Source organism: Triticum urartu, chromosome 6 (assembly GCF_003073215.2).
Source record: "Triticum urartu cultivar G1812 chromosome 6, Tu2.1, whole genome shotgun sequence".
Lineage (NCBI taxonomy): Eukaryota > Viridiplantae > Streptophyta > Magnoliopsida > Poales > Poaceae > Triticum > Triticum urartu.
Genome location: NC_053027.1, coordinates 123394610 through 123411907, shown reverse-complemented (window position 1 = coordinate 123411907; position 17298 = coordinate 123394610). Strand labels below are relative to the sequence as shown.

Genomic DNA, 17298 nt, shown 5'->3' with positions numbered 1-17298 from the left:
GTTGTTTGCATGTTTTACGTGGCTGCTATGGGTTTCTAGCAAGAATGTTTCTTACCTACGCAAAACCACAACGTGATATGCCAATTGCTATTTACCCTTCATAAGGACCCTTTTCATCGAATCCGATCCGACTAAAGTAGGAGAGACAGACACCCGCTAGCCACCTTATGCAACTAGTGCATGTCAGTCGGTGGAACCTGTCTCACGTAAGAGTACGTGTAAGGTCGGTCCGGGCCGCTTCATCCCACGATGCCGCCGAATCAAGATAAGACTAGTAACGGCAAGCATATTGAACAAAATCAACGCCCACAACTACTTTGTGTTCTACTCGTGCATAGAAACTACGCATAGACCTAGCTCATGATGCCACTGTTGGGGAACGTAGCATAAATTCAAAATTTCCCTACGTGTCACCAAGATCTATCTATGGAGTCATCTAGCAACGAGGGAGGAGTGGATCTACATACCCTTGTAGATCGCGCGCGGAAGCGTTCAAGAGAACGGGGTTGATGGAGTCGTACTCGTCGTGATTCAAATCACCGATGATCCTAGTGCCGAACGGACGGCACCTCCGCGTTCAACACACGTATGGAACGGAGATGTCTCCCATGCCTTGATCCAGCAAGGAGGAGGGAGAGGTTGATGGAGATCCAGCAGCACGACGGCGTGGTGGAAGTAGCGGGATTCCAACAGGGCTTCGCCTAAGCACCGCTGCAATATTATCGAGGACTATGGTGGAAGGGGGCAACGCACACGGCTAAGAATATGATCACGTGGATCAACTTGTGTTTTTCTGGGGTGCCCCTACCTCCGTATATAAAGGCTCAAGGGGGGGTGCGGCCGGCCTAGGAGAGGCGCGCCAGGAGGAGTCCTACTCCCTCTGGGAGTAGGATTCCCCCCCCCCCAATCCTAGTTGGAATAGGACTCGCGGAGGGGGGAAAAGAGAGAGGGGGGCCGGCCCCCTCTCCTTGTCCTATTCGGACCAAGGGAGGGGAGGGGCGCGCGGCCCATCTTGGGCTGCTCCTTCTCTTTTCCACTAAGGCCCACTTAGGCCCATACAGCTCCCGGGGGGTTCCGGTAACGTCCCGGTACTCCGGTAAAATCCCGATTTCACCCGGAACACTTTCGAGATCCAAACATAGGCTTCCAATATATCAATCTTTATGTCTCGACCATTTCGAGACTCCTCGTCATGTCCGTGATCACATCCGGGACTCCGAACAACCTTCGGTACATCAAAATGCATAAACTCATAATATAACTGTCATCGTAACCTTAAGCGTGCGGACCCTACGGGTTCGAGAACAATGTAGACATGACCGAGACACGTCTCCGGTCAATAACCAATAGCGGAACCTGGATGCTCATATTGGCTCCTACATATTCTACGAAGATCTTTTATCGGTCAGACCGCATAACAACATACGTTGTTCCCTTTGTCATCGGTATGTTACTTGCCCGAGATTCGATCGTCGGTATCTCAATACCTAGTTCAATCTCGTTACCGGCAAGTCTCTTTACTCGTTCCGTAATACATCATCCCGCAACTAACTCATTAGTTGCAATGCTTGCAAGGCTTCAGTGATGTGTATTACCGAGAGGGCCCAGAGATACCTCTCCGACAATCGGAGTGACAAATCCTAATCTCGAAATACGCCAACCCAACATGTACCTTTGGAGACACCTGTAGAGCACCTTTATAATCACCCAGTTACGTTGTGACGTTTGGTAGCACACAAAGTGTTCCTCCGGCAAACGGGAGTTGCATAATCTCATAGTCAAGGAACATGTATAAGTCATGAAGAAAGCAATAGCAACATACTAAACGATCGGGTGCTAAGCTAATGGAATGGGTCATGTCAATCAGATCATTCAACTAATGATGTGATCCCGTTAATCAAATAACAACTCTTTGTCCATGGTTAGGAAACATAACCATCTTTGATTAACGAGCTAGTCAAGTAGAGGCATACTAGTGACACTCTGTTTGTTTATGTATTCACATATGTATTATGTTTCCGGTTAATACAATTCTAGCATGAATAATAAACATTTATCATGATATAAGGAAATAAATAATAACTTTATTATTGCCTCTAGGGCATATTTCCTTCAACTCCAACGGTTAACCGAGGAACCGAAAAGGCCTCGTGTGTGTTGCAGCCCAACACCCCTCCAAAGTGACCCAAAACCCACCTAAACCCCCTCCTTCATCTAGGTCGTTCGATCACGATCATGTGGCCGCAAACCATGCTCAATTTGGAGCCTCCTAGCTCCCTCTACCTATAAATATAGACCCCCCTCCGAAATTTCTGGATCCCTAACCCTAGCCCCGCACCCTCTCCGCCGCCGGACAAAAATCGCCGGGCCGGACGTGTCCGACCCGCGCCGCCGCCGCCGCCACATGCACGCCGCCATTTGCCCGGCCGCCTCCCTCCGTCGCCGGCCCACCGAGCCCAGGGCGGGCCCCCGAGGCCCATCCGGCCGCGTTGCCGCCCCTAGGCTTCCCGCAGCTCCCCGCCGCCCGCGCGCCGCCCCGTCACCTTCGTTGGCGCCGCCCCGCCACCTCGCTGGTCGCCGCCGAGCCGCAGGACGCCGCCACCTTGCTCCGGTCGCCGTCATCCAACCGCGCCGCCGCCGCCTCGGATCGGGTCGCCTCCGCCTCCACCGCGCATCCCGAGGCCGGATCTGGCACCCCCTCGCCGGACCACCTCTTCTCCGGCAAGGCTACTCCCTCCGGCGAGCTCCCCTCCGACTCCAGCGAGTTCATCGGCGATCTTCGATCCGCGTGCACGAACCCTAGATCCGGATCCAGCCGGGTTGACTTTTTCTCCTCAGTCTCAGTATTTTTAGCATATTTCGTCATGCCATATCTCTGCATCCGTGGCTCCGTTTTGGACGTGTAGCATGTCAAATTGTTCGTCTCGATGAGTACTTCATTTCGTTCCATTGCACCATGTTAATTTGAGTTCATCTTGATGCCCTAAATGTTGTTGCAAGAGTGCTATGTAATATTAGTTTCATATTCTTATCAGTAATTGGACATTTGTCATTTTTGCCATGTTTAATGTGTGCCTCCTATGGACTTGAGCCCTTCATGTGTTTTGAAGTATGCCATGCCACCTTTACAGGGGTGTATGCCATGTATTTTTGTGATCTTTGTGGTGACTAGCACAAGCATGCAAATTAGCTCTCGTAATGTTGCTGATTTCAGGGACTTAGAAATCTTCTAAGTCTTTTCCCTGATAATATTTTTATGCCATGTATTCTTGTTGCTACAGAGTGATCCGTGCCTCTTTTGAGCATGTTCAGTAAGGATCATTTTGAGATATTGTTGTGCTCTATCCATCCATGTCTTTGTTTGAAATTATGGAGCACCCTAGCTTGACTCAATCTTGCTCTACTTTTGCTATAAAATGTTCCTGGCAGATTGTTTACATGTTAAGCAATTTTGCCGAGGTTGTTGTAGTTGATCCGTGCATGCTATGAGGTTGTTCTTGCCATGTTTAGCTTCTATGCCATGTCTACTTGCTGGGTGTATGCTTAGTTTGTCATGCAATGCCTTGTGGTGAGTGCATCGAGCTCGTAAACATGCCTACGTGAATCTGTTTTGCCATGTTCCAGTTTTCTGCTAAGTCTGAATCTGTTAACGAAAGTTGCTATGTTCACATGGTTGCCATTGTATTTTCTGCTCCCTTTTGGCTTATGGTCAGTAAGGGACTTTTGTTTTATGCTTTGAGTAGCTTCATGCCATGCCTTGCTTTGCCACGATATGTTCCTGTAGCATGTTGTTATCTTGCTCTAAACATTGCTTCCTGATGTTAAATTCCTGACATGTTATTATTTTCACTAAGTCTGTAGCCTGATATCTTTTGCACTTTTGCCATGCTTGTTTGAACCTGCTATTGAGTGAATTAGCCGTAGCTCAGTGTTCATCTTTTGTCAAGCATCTTGAGTGGATCCCTGCCATGTGATTTGTTGTTATGTTAGAGTGCATTAGTTTGTTGTTCTTGATGCATTTAGATGGTCTCATGTTGTTATTCGTATATCGGTGTCATATTTGTTTTGCTTGCCATTTGCAAACCGTGCATCCGATTCCGATGATCTTTATATCGATTTCGATCGAAACCAACTCATCTTTCCAGCAGGACTCTTGGTTTTCCAAGTTGAGGCCTGGTTCAATCTTTTCTTTCCGAAACATGCATATGCATTGCATATCACGTCCCGCATATCATGCCATGTTTTGCATCATGTTTCTTGTGCATTGCACCATGGTTGATTGTGTCTCCCTTTGCTTGCGTTCTTGCTTTGGGTAGAGCCGGGAGACGAGTACGTGATCGAGGAACCCGTTGAGTACGCTTACGAGGATCAAGCTAACGTCAACTCGGAGAACTTTGCAGGCAAGATGACCATACCCTCAAAATCACTTCTATCTTTGCTTGCTAGATGCTCGCTCTATTGCTATGCCTATGCTACGATACCTACCACTTGCTTATCATGCCTCCCATATTGCCATGTCAAACCTCTAACCCACTTTGTCCTAGCAAACCGTTGTTTGGCTATGTTACCGCTTTGCTCAGCCCCTCTTATAGCGTTGTTAGTTGCAGGTGAAGATTGGAGTTTGTTCCTTGTTGGAACATGTTTATTGTTGGGATATCATTATTATATCTTGTGTATTTTAATGCATCTATATACTTGGTAAAGGGTGGAAGGCTCGGCCTTATGCCTGGTGTTTTGTTCCACTCTTGCTGCCCTAGTTCCGTCATACCGGTGTTATGTTCCTTGATTTTGCGTTCCTTACACGGTTGGGTTATCATGGGAACCCCTTGACAGTTCGCCTTGAATAAAACTCTTCCAGCAAGGCCCAACCTTGGTTTTACCATTTGCCACCTAGCCTTTTTCCCTTGGGTTTCGTGGACTCAAGGGTCATCTTTATTTTAAACCTCGGGCTAGTGCTCCTCTGAGTGTTGGTCCAACTTATCAGCCGCCGGTGGCCACCAGGGGCAACTCTGGGCTGGCCTACCGGAAGTTTGGACAATCCGGTGTGCCCTGAGAACGAGATATGTGTAGCTCCTATCGGGATTTGTCGGTACATTCAGGTGGCTTTGCTGGTTTAGTTTTACCATTGTCGAGATGTCTTGTAACCGGGTTTTCGAGTCTAATCGGATTGTCTTGGGAGAAGGAATATCCTTCGTTGACCGTGAGAGCTTGTGATGGGTTAAGTTGGGACTCCCTGCAGGGTTTTGATCTTTCGAAAGCCGTGCCCGCAGTTATGGGCAGATGGGAATTTGTTAATGTCCGGTTGTAGAAAACCTGAAGCTTAACTTAAATTAAAATGAATCAACCGAGTGTGTGGCCATGATGGTCTCTTTTCGGTGAAGTCCGGGAAGAGAACACGGTCTCGTGTTATGCTTGAACGTAGGTTGTTCTAGGGTCACTTCTTGATCATAGTTTATCGATCGTGCCTTTGCCTTCTCTTCTCGCTCTCTTTTGCGCATGTTAGCCACCATATATGCTAGTGCTTGCTGCAGCTCCACCTCATACCTTTTACCTTACCTATAAGCTTAAATAGTCTTGATCGCGAGGGTGTGAGATTGCTGAGTCCCCGTGACTCACAGATTACATCCAAAACTAGATGCAGGGACCGATGACACCATTCCAGGAGATTCGACTGAGCTCAAGTGGGAGTTCGATGAGGACTCAGGACGATACTACGTTTATTGTCCAGACGATCAGTAGTGGAGCCCAGTTGGGGCGATCGGGGAAATTATGCATTTGGGGTTGTCTTATTTTGGTTCCGTAGTCGGACCTTGAGTGTATCTGGATGATTGTAATGCTATTTATGCTATTTGTGTGACGTGGCGATTGTAAGCCAACTATGTACCTCTTTTCTTATTCAGTACATGGGTTGTGTGAAGATTACCCCACTTGCGACATTGCTTACAATGCGGTTATGCCTCTAAGTCATGCTTCGACACGTGGGAGATATAGCCGCATCGTGGGCGTTACAAAGGGGCAATGCTACTACCCTTTTACCACACTTGTGCTTCAAAGTAGCACGATGATCTTCATGATAGAGAGTCTCCTATGTTGTCACTTTCATATACTAGTGGGAATCTTTCATTATAGAACTTGGCTTGTATATTCCAATGATGGGCTTCCTCAAAATTCCCTAGGTCTTCGTGAGCAAGCGAGTTGGATGCACACCCACTAGTTTCTTTTGTTGAGATTTCATACATTTATATCTCTACTGCATCCGTTGCATGGCAATCCCTACTCACTCACATTGATATCTATTGATGGGCTTCTCCATAGCCCGTTGATACGCCTAGTTGATGTGAGACTATCTTCTCCTTTTTTCTTCTCCACAACCACCATTCTATTCCACCTATAGTGCTATGTCCATGGCTCACGCTCATGTATTGCGTGAATATTGAAAAAGTTTGAGAACATCAAGAGTATGAAACAATTGCTTGGCTTGTCATCGGGGTTGTGCATGATTTAAATATTTTGTGTGGTGAAGATGGAGCATAGCCAGACTATATGATTTTGTAGGGATAGCTTTCTTTGGCCATGTTATTTTGAAAAGACATGATTGCCTTGTTAGTATGCTTGAAGTATTATTATTTTTATGTCAATATTAAACTTTTTTCTTGAATCTTATGGATCTGAATATTCTTGCCACAATAAAGAGAATTACATGGATAAATATGTTAGGTAGCATTCCACATCAAAAATTCTGTTTTTATCATTTACCTACTCGAGGACGAGCAGGAATTAAGCTTGGGGATGCTGATACGTCTCCAACGTATCTATAATTTTTGATTGTTCCATGCTATTGTATTATCAACCTTGGATGTTTTATATGCATTTATATGGTATTTTATATGATTTTTGGGACTAACCTATTAACCTAGAGCCCAGTGCCAGTTTCTGCTTTTTCCTTGTTTTAGAGTATCGCAGAAAAGGAAAATCAAACGGAGCCAATTGACCTGAAACTTCACGAAACTTATTTTTGGACAGAAGAAGCCCACGGAGTATCGGAGTTGGACCAGGAGAGTCCCGGGCTGCCCACGAGGGTGGGGGGTGCGCCCCCCCCCCCCCCCCCCCCCCCCCCCCCCCCCCCCCGGGCGCGCCACCTGCCTCGTGGACAGCCCAGAGGTCCACCGACGTACTTCTTCCTCTCATATATACCCATATACCCTAAAAACTTCGGGGAGCACAATAGATCGGGAGTTGCGCCGCCAGAAGCCTCCGTAGCCACCGAAAGCCAATCTAGACCCATTCCGGCACCCTGCCGGAGGGGGGGGAATCCCTCTCCGGTGGCCATCTTCATCATCCCGGTGCTCTCCATGACGAGGAGGGAGTAGTTCTCCCTCGGGGCTGAGGGTATGTACCAGTAGCTATGTGTTTGATCTCTCTCTCTCTCTCGTGTTCTTGAGGTGGTACGATCTTGATGTATCGCAGACTTTGCTATTATAGTTGGATCTTATGATGTTTCTCCCCCTCTACTCTCTTGTAATGGATTGAGTTTTCCCTTTGAAGTTATCTTATCGGATCGAGTCTTTAAGGATTTGAGAACACTTGATGTATGTCTTGCGTGGCCGTGGTGACAATGGGGTATTCATTGATCCACTTGATGTATGTTTTGGTGATCAACTTGCGGGTTCCGCCCATGAACCTATGCATAGGGGTTGGCACACGTTTTCGTCTTGACTCTCTGGTAGAAACTTTGGGGCACTCTTTGAAGGTTCTATGTGTTGGTTGAATAGATGAATGAGATTGTGTGATGCATGTGATGCATATCGTATAATCATACCCGCGGATACTTGAGGTAACATTGGAGTATCTAGGTGACATTAGGGTTTTGGTTGATTTGTGTCTTAAGGTGTTATTCTAGTACGAACTCTAGGGCTGTTTGTGACACTTATAGGAATAGCCAAATGGATTGATTGGAAAGAATAACTTTGAGGTGGTTTCGTACCCTACCATAATCTCTTCATTTGTTCTCCGCTATTAGTGACTTTGGAGTGACTCTTTGTTGCATGTTGAGGGATAGTTATGCGATCCAATTATGTTATTATTGTTGAGGGAACTTGCACTAGTGAAAGTATGAACCGTAGGCCTTTTTTCAACGCATTGCAATACCGTTTGTGCTCACTTTTATCATTAGTTACCTTGCTATTTTTATATTTTCAGATTACAAAAACCATTATCTACTATCCATATTGCACTTGTATCACCATCTCTTCGCCGAACTAGTGCACCTATACAATTTACCATTGTATTGGGTGTGTTGGGGACACAAGAGACTCCTTGTTATTTGGTTGCAGGGTTGTTTGAGAGAGACCATCTTCATCCTACGCCTCCCATAGATTGATAAACCTTAGGTCATCCACTTGAGGGAAATTTGCTACTGTCCTACAAACCTCTACACTTGGAGACCCAACGACGTCTACAAGAAGAAGGTTGTGTAGTAGACATCATTGTCGTCTCGCCAACTATTGCTTCTTCAACTATCGCTACCGCTTAGTGATAAAGTAAAGCAATTACAGGGTGATTGCATTGCATACAATAAAGCGACAACCATATGGCTCCTGCCAATTGCCGATAACTCCGTTACAAAACATGATCATCTCATACAATAAATATAGCATCATGTCTTGACCATATCACATCACAACATGCTCTGCAAAAACAAGTTAGACGTCCTCTACTTTGTTGTTGCAAGTTTTACGTGGCTGCTACGGGCTGAGCAAGAACCTTTCTTACCTACGCATCAAAACCACAACGATAGTTCGTCAAGTTGGTGTTGTTTTAACCTTCTCAAGGACCGGGCGTAGCCACACTCGGTTCAACTAAAGTTGGAGAAACTGACATCGGCCAGCCACCCGTGTGCAAAGCACGTCGGTAGAACCAGTCTCGCGTAAGCGTACGCGTAATGTCGGTCCGGGTCGCTTCATCCAACAATATCGCCGAACCAAAGTATGACATGCTGGTAAGCAGTATGACTTGTATTGCCCACAACTCACTTGTGTTCTACCCGTGCATATAATATCTACGCATAAAACCAGGCTCGGATGCCACTGTTGGGGAACACAGTAATTTCAAAAAAAATCCTATGCACACGCAGGATCATGGTGATGCATAGCAACAAGAGGGGAGAGTGTCGTCCACGTACCCTCGTAGACCGTTAAGCGGAAGCGTTATGACAACGCGGTTGATGTAGTCATACGTCTTCACGATCGATCGATCCTCAGTACCGAACGTACGGCACCTCCGCGTTCAGCACACGTTCAGCTCGGTGACGTCCCGCGAACTCACGATCCAGTAGAGCTCGGGGAAGAGTTTCGTCAGCACGACGGTGTGGTGACGATGTTGATGAAGCTACCACAGCAGGGCTTCGCCTAAACACCGCTACAGTATGACCGAGGTGGATTATGATGGAAGGGGGCACCGCACACGGCTGGGAGAGATCTTTATGATCAACTTGTGTGTCTAGAGGTGCCCCCCTGCCCCCGTATATAAAGGAGCAAGGGGGGAGAGGCAGCCGGCCAGGAGGAGGCGCGCCAGGGAGGAGTCCTACTCCCACCGGGACTAGGACTCCCTCCTTTCCTAGTTGGAGTAGGAGAAGGGGGAAGGAGGAGGGAGAAAGGAAGGAAAGGGGGAGCCGCCCCCCTCCTTGTCCAATTCGGACTAAAGGGAGGGGGGGCGTGCGGCCTGCCCTGGCCGCCCCTCCTCTTCTCCACTAAGGCTCATCTTGGAGCATTAAACCCCCGGGGGGTTCCGGTAACCCCCGGTACTCCGGTAAAATCCCGATTTTACTCGTAACACTTCCGATATCCAAATATAGGCTTCCAATATATCAATCTTTATGTCTTGACCATTTCGAGACTCCTCGTCGTGTCCGTGATCACATCCGGGACTCCGAACTTTCTTCGGTACATCAAAACACATAAACTCATAATATAACCGTCATCGAACTTTAAGCATGCGGACCCTACGGGTTTGAGAACTATGTAGACATGACCGAGACATGTCTCCGGTCAATAACCAATAGCGGAACCTGGATGCTCATATTGGTTCCTACATATTCTATGAATATCTTTATCGGTCAAACCGCACAACACTATACGTTGTTCTCTTTGTCATCGGTATGTTACTTGCCCGAGATTCAATCATCCGTATCCAATACCTAGTTCAATCTCATTACCGGCAAGTCTCTTTACTCGTTTCGTAATACATCACCCCGTAACTAACTCATTAGTTATCATGCTTGCAAGGCTTATAGTGATGTGTATTACCGAGAGGGCCCAGAGATACCTCTCCGACAATCGGAGTGACAAATCCTAATCTTGATCTATGCCAACTCAACAAGTACCATCGGAGACACCTGTAGAGCACCTTTATAATCACCTAGTTACGTTGTGACGTTTGGTAGCACATAAAGTGTTCCTCTGGTATTCGGGAGTTGCATAATCTCATAGTCATAAGAACATGTATAAGTCATGAAGAAAGCAATAGCAGTAAACAAATGATCAAGTGCTAAGCTAACGGAATGGGTCAAGTCAATCACATCATTCTCCTAATGATTTGATCCCATTGATCAAATAATAACTCATGTCTATGGTTAGAAAACTTAACCATCTTTGATCAATGAGCTAGTCAAGTAGAGGCATACTAGTGACACTATGTTTGTCTATGTATTCACACATGTATTATGTTTCCGGTTAATACAATTCTAGCATGAATAATAAACATTTATCATGAAATAAGAAAATAAATAATAACTTTATTATTGCCTCTAGGGCATATTTCCTTCACTCTTAGCTCTTGGCATAAGGTATAAAGTGTGGATGTTCTTCCACCCGTGGCTTCTCTCCTAGTTTATATAGAGTGCGCCAAGTAGCGGTACATAATGAGTTGGTATTAATGCTATTCATGGCCTCAGGTGTGGCTGACTGTTTCATGGCATTTACTATTGGTAACTGTCGTATTTAGTTAGATTATACCACCATTGGGTAACTGCCATCATTAAGGCGTCGTGGCCGAGAGGAATCTAGGGTGCCGTTGTCTGATGGCCTAGCCGACTGCTGCCTTTGTCTCCGGCCGAGTGCTGGTATTCGATAGTCGGGTGGCCTGGCATCTGACTGTTGGGACTTAGTGTGGTCTCATGCCAGCCTCGTTGTCTCTGGTGGGATAACTGTGGAGCCCCCTGGCCCATTGCTTTCCAGGTCGTACTTTATACGAGTCATGGGTCATTCGTATACTTGGTCCTACCCCGTATTTGTAACCCCGACATTTACATGGCCATCTTCTTCCCCAAATCACCCACACAAGCAGCCGCGACTGCTTCCTCCGCTTGATGGTCGTCAGGCCCCGGCGGCAACCTCGAGCTCACATCCATGGCAAAGCTACCGCGGCCACGCGAGAGCTTGGGGGCGCTATGGCCATCCGGCGTCGATAGCAACCTCGAGCCCGCATCCATGGCGGCTACCGTGGCCACCCGAGAGCTCAAGGGGCGCAATGGCCGTCGGGCCCTAGTGGCGACCTCAAGCCCGCATCCATGACGGAGCTACCGCGGCCACCCGAGAACTCGAGGGGCGCGATGGTCGTCGGGCCTCGGTGGTGACCTTGAGCCCACATCCATAGCGGAGCTGCTGCGGCCACTCGAGAGCTCGAGGGGCGTGATGGCCGTCAGGAATGAGCCACGAGGAAGGGACGGCCGAAATCGGGAGCTGGCGGCAAGGGCGGTGGCGGTTGACATGAAACTTCCCTCCCATCAACGGTTTTCTGGTATAGATGGAGTTGAAAATTTTGCCTCCAAAACTCCATATCTTGGGAACAAGATTTTTTTTAGGGGGAGCTGTATAAATTTTTACAGGATCGACGTTTTGCGGGATCTAGAATGGACATTTTTTCTCACTCAAAGCCATAATAAAACGGTGGTTATTTTACAATTTCGGGCCTTTTCTACGGAATTTGTTAGAGATGCTCTTTATAGACATGTCTTGCTTAGATTGTGCATTGAAAAAGCTCGGGGTTTGGTAGTGTGTACCCTGATGAGTGACGGATTTTTGGCCTTATTTCTGGCCTCAACTGCTTTGGTAAGTACTATGGGCTGGTCTTGGTGAAAGGTCCAGGAGTATGGTTTAAAGAAATGAATCCAGAAAAAGAAATAGGAGTTCTATTACTCAAAAAAAAATCAAGAAAGCAAGCGGCAAACTGAAGTGGGGACATTTTCGGATTCAGATAAGGAAATCTGACGCGTCCTCCATCACCAAGTCCAGCCAGCGTCTTTAAATATCAGCACAGAGCACCTTCGCGTCCCACAACACCTTCCTGATCCCGCAGACAAACCACTCCAAAATCCCAATCGCCCGCCCGCCCTCGATCGACATCAAACCCTAGCAGCAGATCGGGCAGCCGCCGGTCGGGATGGAGGGGCTCCACGTCGACGAAGTCTTCCACCACTACCGGCTGAGCCCTACGGAAGTGGAGGCCGTCACCTACTACCTGCCACGCCTCCTCTCCGGCGAGACGCTGCAGGCCGTCGACAAGCTCATCCACCGCATCGAAATCTCCGGCTGCGAGCCCAAGGATCTGGCCGCCCGATACGCGCCCGTGCCGCAGGCCGTGAGCAGCGGCGACCGGTTCTTCTTCACCACGTGCAAGAGCAAGAACGGGAGCAAGCTCCAGAGCGTGCGCGGCGCCGGCGGCGGCACCTGGAGCATCCAGAAGACCACGGAGATTAGCCACGCGGGAGTCAAGGTCGGCGAGGTCAAGAACCTGTCCTTCAAGAAGAAGGGCAAGTCGACAGGCTGGGTCATGGAGGAATACCGGTGCCTGCTGCCGGAGGCCACCGTCTCCGACGGGGTGAAGGTGTTCTGCAAGATGCACTTGGCTCAGCATGCCCCTGACGCGGCCCGCCAGGAATCGGCCGCGTACAAGCTTCAGCAACAGCAACCAGAGGCCGCGACCCCGAGCACGCACGCGCAGAAGAGGCCAGCGACCGCTGCCGCCGCCGATCCTCATCCGCCGCGCCCCAAGAAGAGGACGTGCGTTGCCGTCCCCGTCCCGGTCCCGGCATCTGCCACACCGTCGTTCTTGATGTATGATGAGGCAGCCAGAGCAATGCATGGCCCGCTGCCTCACACCAACTTCCCTGTTCAGTATGCACAAGCATCATGCGAGTCCACTACAACATCCAGCCGCTCCGACGTTGCTCAAGCTCCTGAGATTTCCTCCCAGTCACATGTGATGGAGTGCACCCAATCACAAGAGACTGGCTCGAGCATTGCAAGGAGCACATCTGAAGAGGATGTCTTTGAGCCATTGGGGCCTATTTCCGATTTGCCGGATTGTGGGGAAGATGGTTTTGATCTTGAAGAACTAATGAGAATGATGGAAGACGACCCAATTGAAGTTGAGCCGGTCACTGGAGCCAACACTGGCGTGGAGATGGGCCAACAGGAACCTCTGTACCTGGATGCCTTGGACCAAGGCGTGCTGGAGGGCATGCTGCAGTCTGATGACCCTTACCCAATGTGGAGATCAGAGGATCAGGCCATGCACAACCCTGCCTTCCATGATGCTGACAAGGAGAAGAGGTACAATGCCGCGTCGGATCTTGACGCTCCATCGCTTCAGGGACAGGACCACTTGTTCAAACCGCGGCCGTGCTCCTTCGATCCATTTGAAGCAGCGTGGAAGGCCGAAGAGGCGCTCGAGAAGGAGAAGAGGTGCAATGCCGCGGCCAATCTTCACGCTGGAGGGCACAACAACTTCTTCTCGCCTGCAAGTGTCTATTAAATCCGATGTTGAAGCTCTTTTCAAAGTGTATGCGAGGATACTCACTGGCTGATGTACGACCTCCACGGATGTACCTCTGAGCAATTTGCTCCACTTGTTCATGCAAGCTACTATAAAACTGTTGTTGTTGTTCCTGCTCTGTTATCGACGTTCTGAACCTTGCATTTGCTCCTGCACTAGTACTTCTTCTGCTTTGTTTCCTGTGATGGACCATGTTAAAACTGCTCTTATCTTTTTGCATTAGGCTCAGATAAGCAAGCATGATACAATTATGATCTGGGCAACCGCAGATAAGTAGTAGGACTAACTATGTTTGTAAATCAAAATTGTTTCACTGCTCTTGATAATCTGCAGAACAACTACAAGTTCATAAGTTGCAGAGCAAATTCAAGTTGTGGCAAAAAAAAAGCTTGTTCTGTCTATTTACAGTGCGGAGTAAACAGTTATTACACTGTCAATGTTCATGATTTACAGTGTGGAGTAGTCATATTTTTCCTTGAAATCTAAGTGCAATTTGTCTGTCATGTTCATAACTGAATTTACAGTATCTAAGTGGTCCCCAAATTCTGCAGTATTTATGTTCATGACTTACTGAAATATGTTGTCTTTTTTAATAATAATGCCTTGATCTAAATAGTTGTATTTTAGCTCCATAGTGTGTAATTTGTTCCTTGGTTTTCTGTCATCTCTGAATTTTTCTGTTCCTGTCCTTGCTACTCCTTAATTCACACATGCACAGGAGGTACAAGAGGTTGAACTGAATCTCCTTTCTGAATTCCCTTTTGTTATTTGTACCTCAAACAAGTACCCAGATTATAAAGATCTAGTGAGCATTGCCAATGTTGGAGAGGGAGTGATCTGAATAGGTTTATGTGACTCATCTTCATTAATTTTTCTCTCTAACCTTTTTTACAGTACAAATGATAATGACTGACAGTTCGGACTTTGCACTTGTTGATCATTTAAGTCTGAACTTTTCTGACAGTATCAGATTTTCTTTTGTAATTTCATTGACTATGCATGAATCCCATAATTTAGTTGTATTTTTTACCGGGACGATGGCGGAGGTTGCGGGGCGTCGGTCGGTCTACTAGGGATGCGACCAGCGAAGCGGGTTCCCTCCCGGCAGCGCATGTCCCCAATGGCGCCCGTGTCCCTGCTTGCTGCTGAAGGCCAGCAGCGGCAAGGAGGAAAGAAGGAACTGGTCAAACAATCTACACTGAATGGAGTATACAGACCTCAAAGCAGCAACTGGCGCATGTCCATGTCTGAAGTCTGAACCATGACTGCTTTCAGGAATGCTACACGCTCAATGGAGTATGAGTTTCAGCTTCTTATCCCATTAGTCTAGAGCTCTCGGCCCATTAGCTTACTTAGACTCCTCAAATGCAGAATTCAGGTCAGGCAAGCAGACATGATTACTAAAAGTTTAGACCATCATGTGTACGGTCTTAGTTCGACTATTGGAATTATCTTTAGCGTGCATCTTGTTATATTCGAAAGTTGTATATTGATGGTACTATGTACTTACACATTTAGAAACTAGAAGCATTTCTTACCTAAATTTTTATTATTTTGCATTATTTTTTTGCGTGTCATTGCATTGATAGGAGTTAAAAAGGGTACAAGGGTAGCCACAGATGTACCTCTGGGCAATTTGCTCCACTTGTTCATGCAAGCTAAAACTGTTGCTCTACTTCTTGCTCCTGTGAGCCTGCAATGGTACTTCTGCTCTGTTTCGAGATATATACTACTCCTGTGAGTGTAATCTTGTTTTTCGTGTCTTGGCTGGAATATGCCGTCGGATCCCAAGCATGCTAGGTGCAGTTCTCATACCATGGAGAATTTGTAAGCTATGTGTCAGTTGGTACAGTCAAGTTTTATGGATATATATCTAGTTGACAATGAACAATAGCGTACTAAAACAAAGGTTGATGCAGAATCAGCATGAAGTAACCTAGTACTATTACATACTACATCACGTGGATTGATTTACATTGAGAGAAAGAAGGATTTAGACTGCTACTGATACTACATCAGGCTACCCTAAGCGTTTAGTCGAGTGAAACAAACCACCATTTTCTGTAGCTGTGTTCTCCACACCACGAGGCACTCGGTTTGTTTTCATCAGTTGCTCAAGCCACCAGTGAGCCACCCCTATTTTTGTCAGCCTAGTGAGCTTTCCATTCCTTGTGCAACTGGCCATAATTGTAGTTAGATCTTGTTGCAGTGTCATACTAGTTACTTGGCGTATTACGTCGCAGTAGTGATCACATGAAAAAATGCTTTGTCGGCGCTGACAAGACTGCTGAGCTATTTAATCCTCGTATCTTTGCGATTTATGTATCAGTTGTTCAACTGGTAACTGTCCTCTGATACATCAATATCAAGAAATGACCCCAGTATCTGAACCATCAAGCTACCGGCTGAAAAGAAAAACAAGAGTCAATATTCTCGCCGTGGAAACTACTCCCTCCTGTAGGAAATCTAAGGTGTTAAATTTACTGTCCAAGTTTGAAGTAGTACAATATTACAAATCACAATCATAAAAAAGTACTTTTGGACACAAACACAACTTTATTGTGTTTTAACATAACCCACATATTCTCAGATTAGTAGTTGGTCAAATTTGAATTTGGATGGCCAAATTACGCCCTGCAGTTCAAAATACTGAAGGAACGTTGATATTTTGCACCATAATTAGTCATTAATTTTCATCATTGAAATACCTGCAAAAAAAACTTTCATCATTAACCTACTGAAGGGACTGTTTTGTGGATTTAAACAAACTGCCTACAATACATATAAAAGTTATATCAGCTTAAATACAAAAAAGTTTAAATCTCAATTTCATGAATAAATTAATATTTTCCTCAAGCAAAAACCTAAATTACCAGTTCTAAGTTTAGCTGAAACTTTAATTGAGTTACTGAGTCGCTTGTTGTTCTGTTCATAGCTTTTAAACCGCTTAACCTATTTCAGCAAATAAACACTTCTCAGATATCTACAGAGAATTCCATACAAATTTATTTAAGGTGACTGGGACTAAAACTGTCTCTAACTTGGTCGAGTACAGGTAAATAACCTTCAATCATGTTTACTTAATAGAGCCTCATACATGTAAGTTGGTGCTTGTGCAGTCTGCTAATTTGTTATCCCATTGTCAAATACTAAGTACTAGCTGGTAACTTTAATAGCTGGGTACTTTGCAATGTTTACTCCAGGAAAATGGAATGTGCAAGCTTCTTTCTTGATTAGTTACTTGCTTTTCCTTAAAGACAGTCCCCATCTATGTCCCATGTTTTCTTTTTGTATGAATTTCATATTCCTTGAAATATGAGAATACACCGTCCTGATAGACCAGTTGACCAACACATTTCCATGGGATTTTAGGAAAATATATGTGATTTTTCTTTTGAAAGGGAGGATAGACCCCCGGCTCTGCATTTGGACGATGCATGCGGCCATTTTATTAATTATTCATAG

At 46.4% G+C, this 17298-nt stretch overlaps 1 protein-coding gene across 1 annotated transcript; it reads left to right on the top strand.

Annotated features, from left to right (window-relative positions):
* Positions 1–12322: 12322 nt before the first annotated feature.
* LOC125515133 (NAC domain-containing protein 79-like) lies at positions 12323–14184 on the top strand. Its single transcript, XM_048680571.1, has one exon. It carries the CDS (start codon positions 12439–12441, stop codon positions 13810–13812), a length of 1374 nt encoding a protein of 457 aa, XP_048536528.1. The 5' UTR covers positions 12323–12438; the 3' UTR covers positions 13813–14184.
* Positions 14185–17298: the final 3114 nt, after the last annotated feature.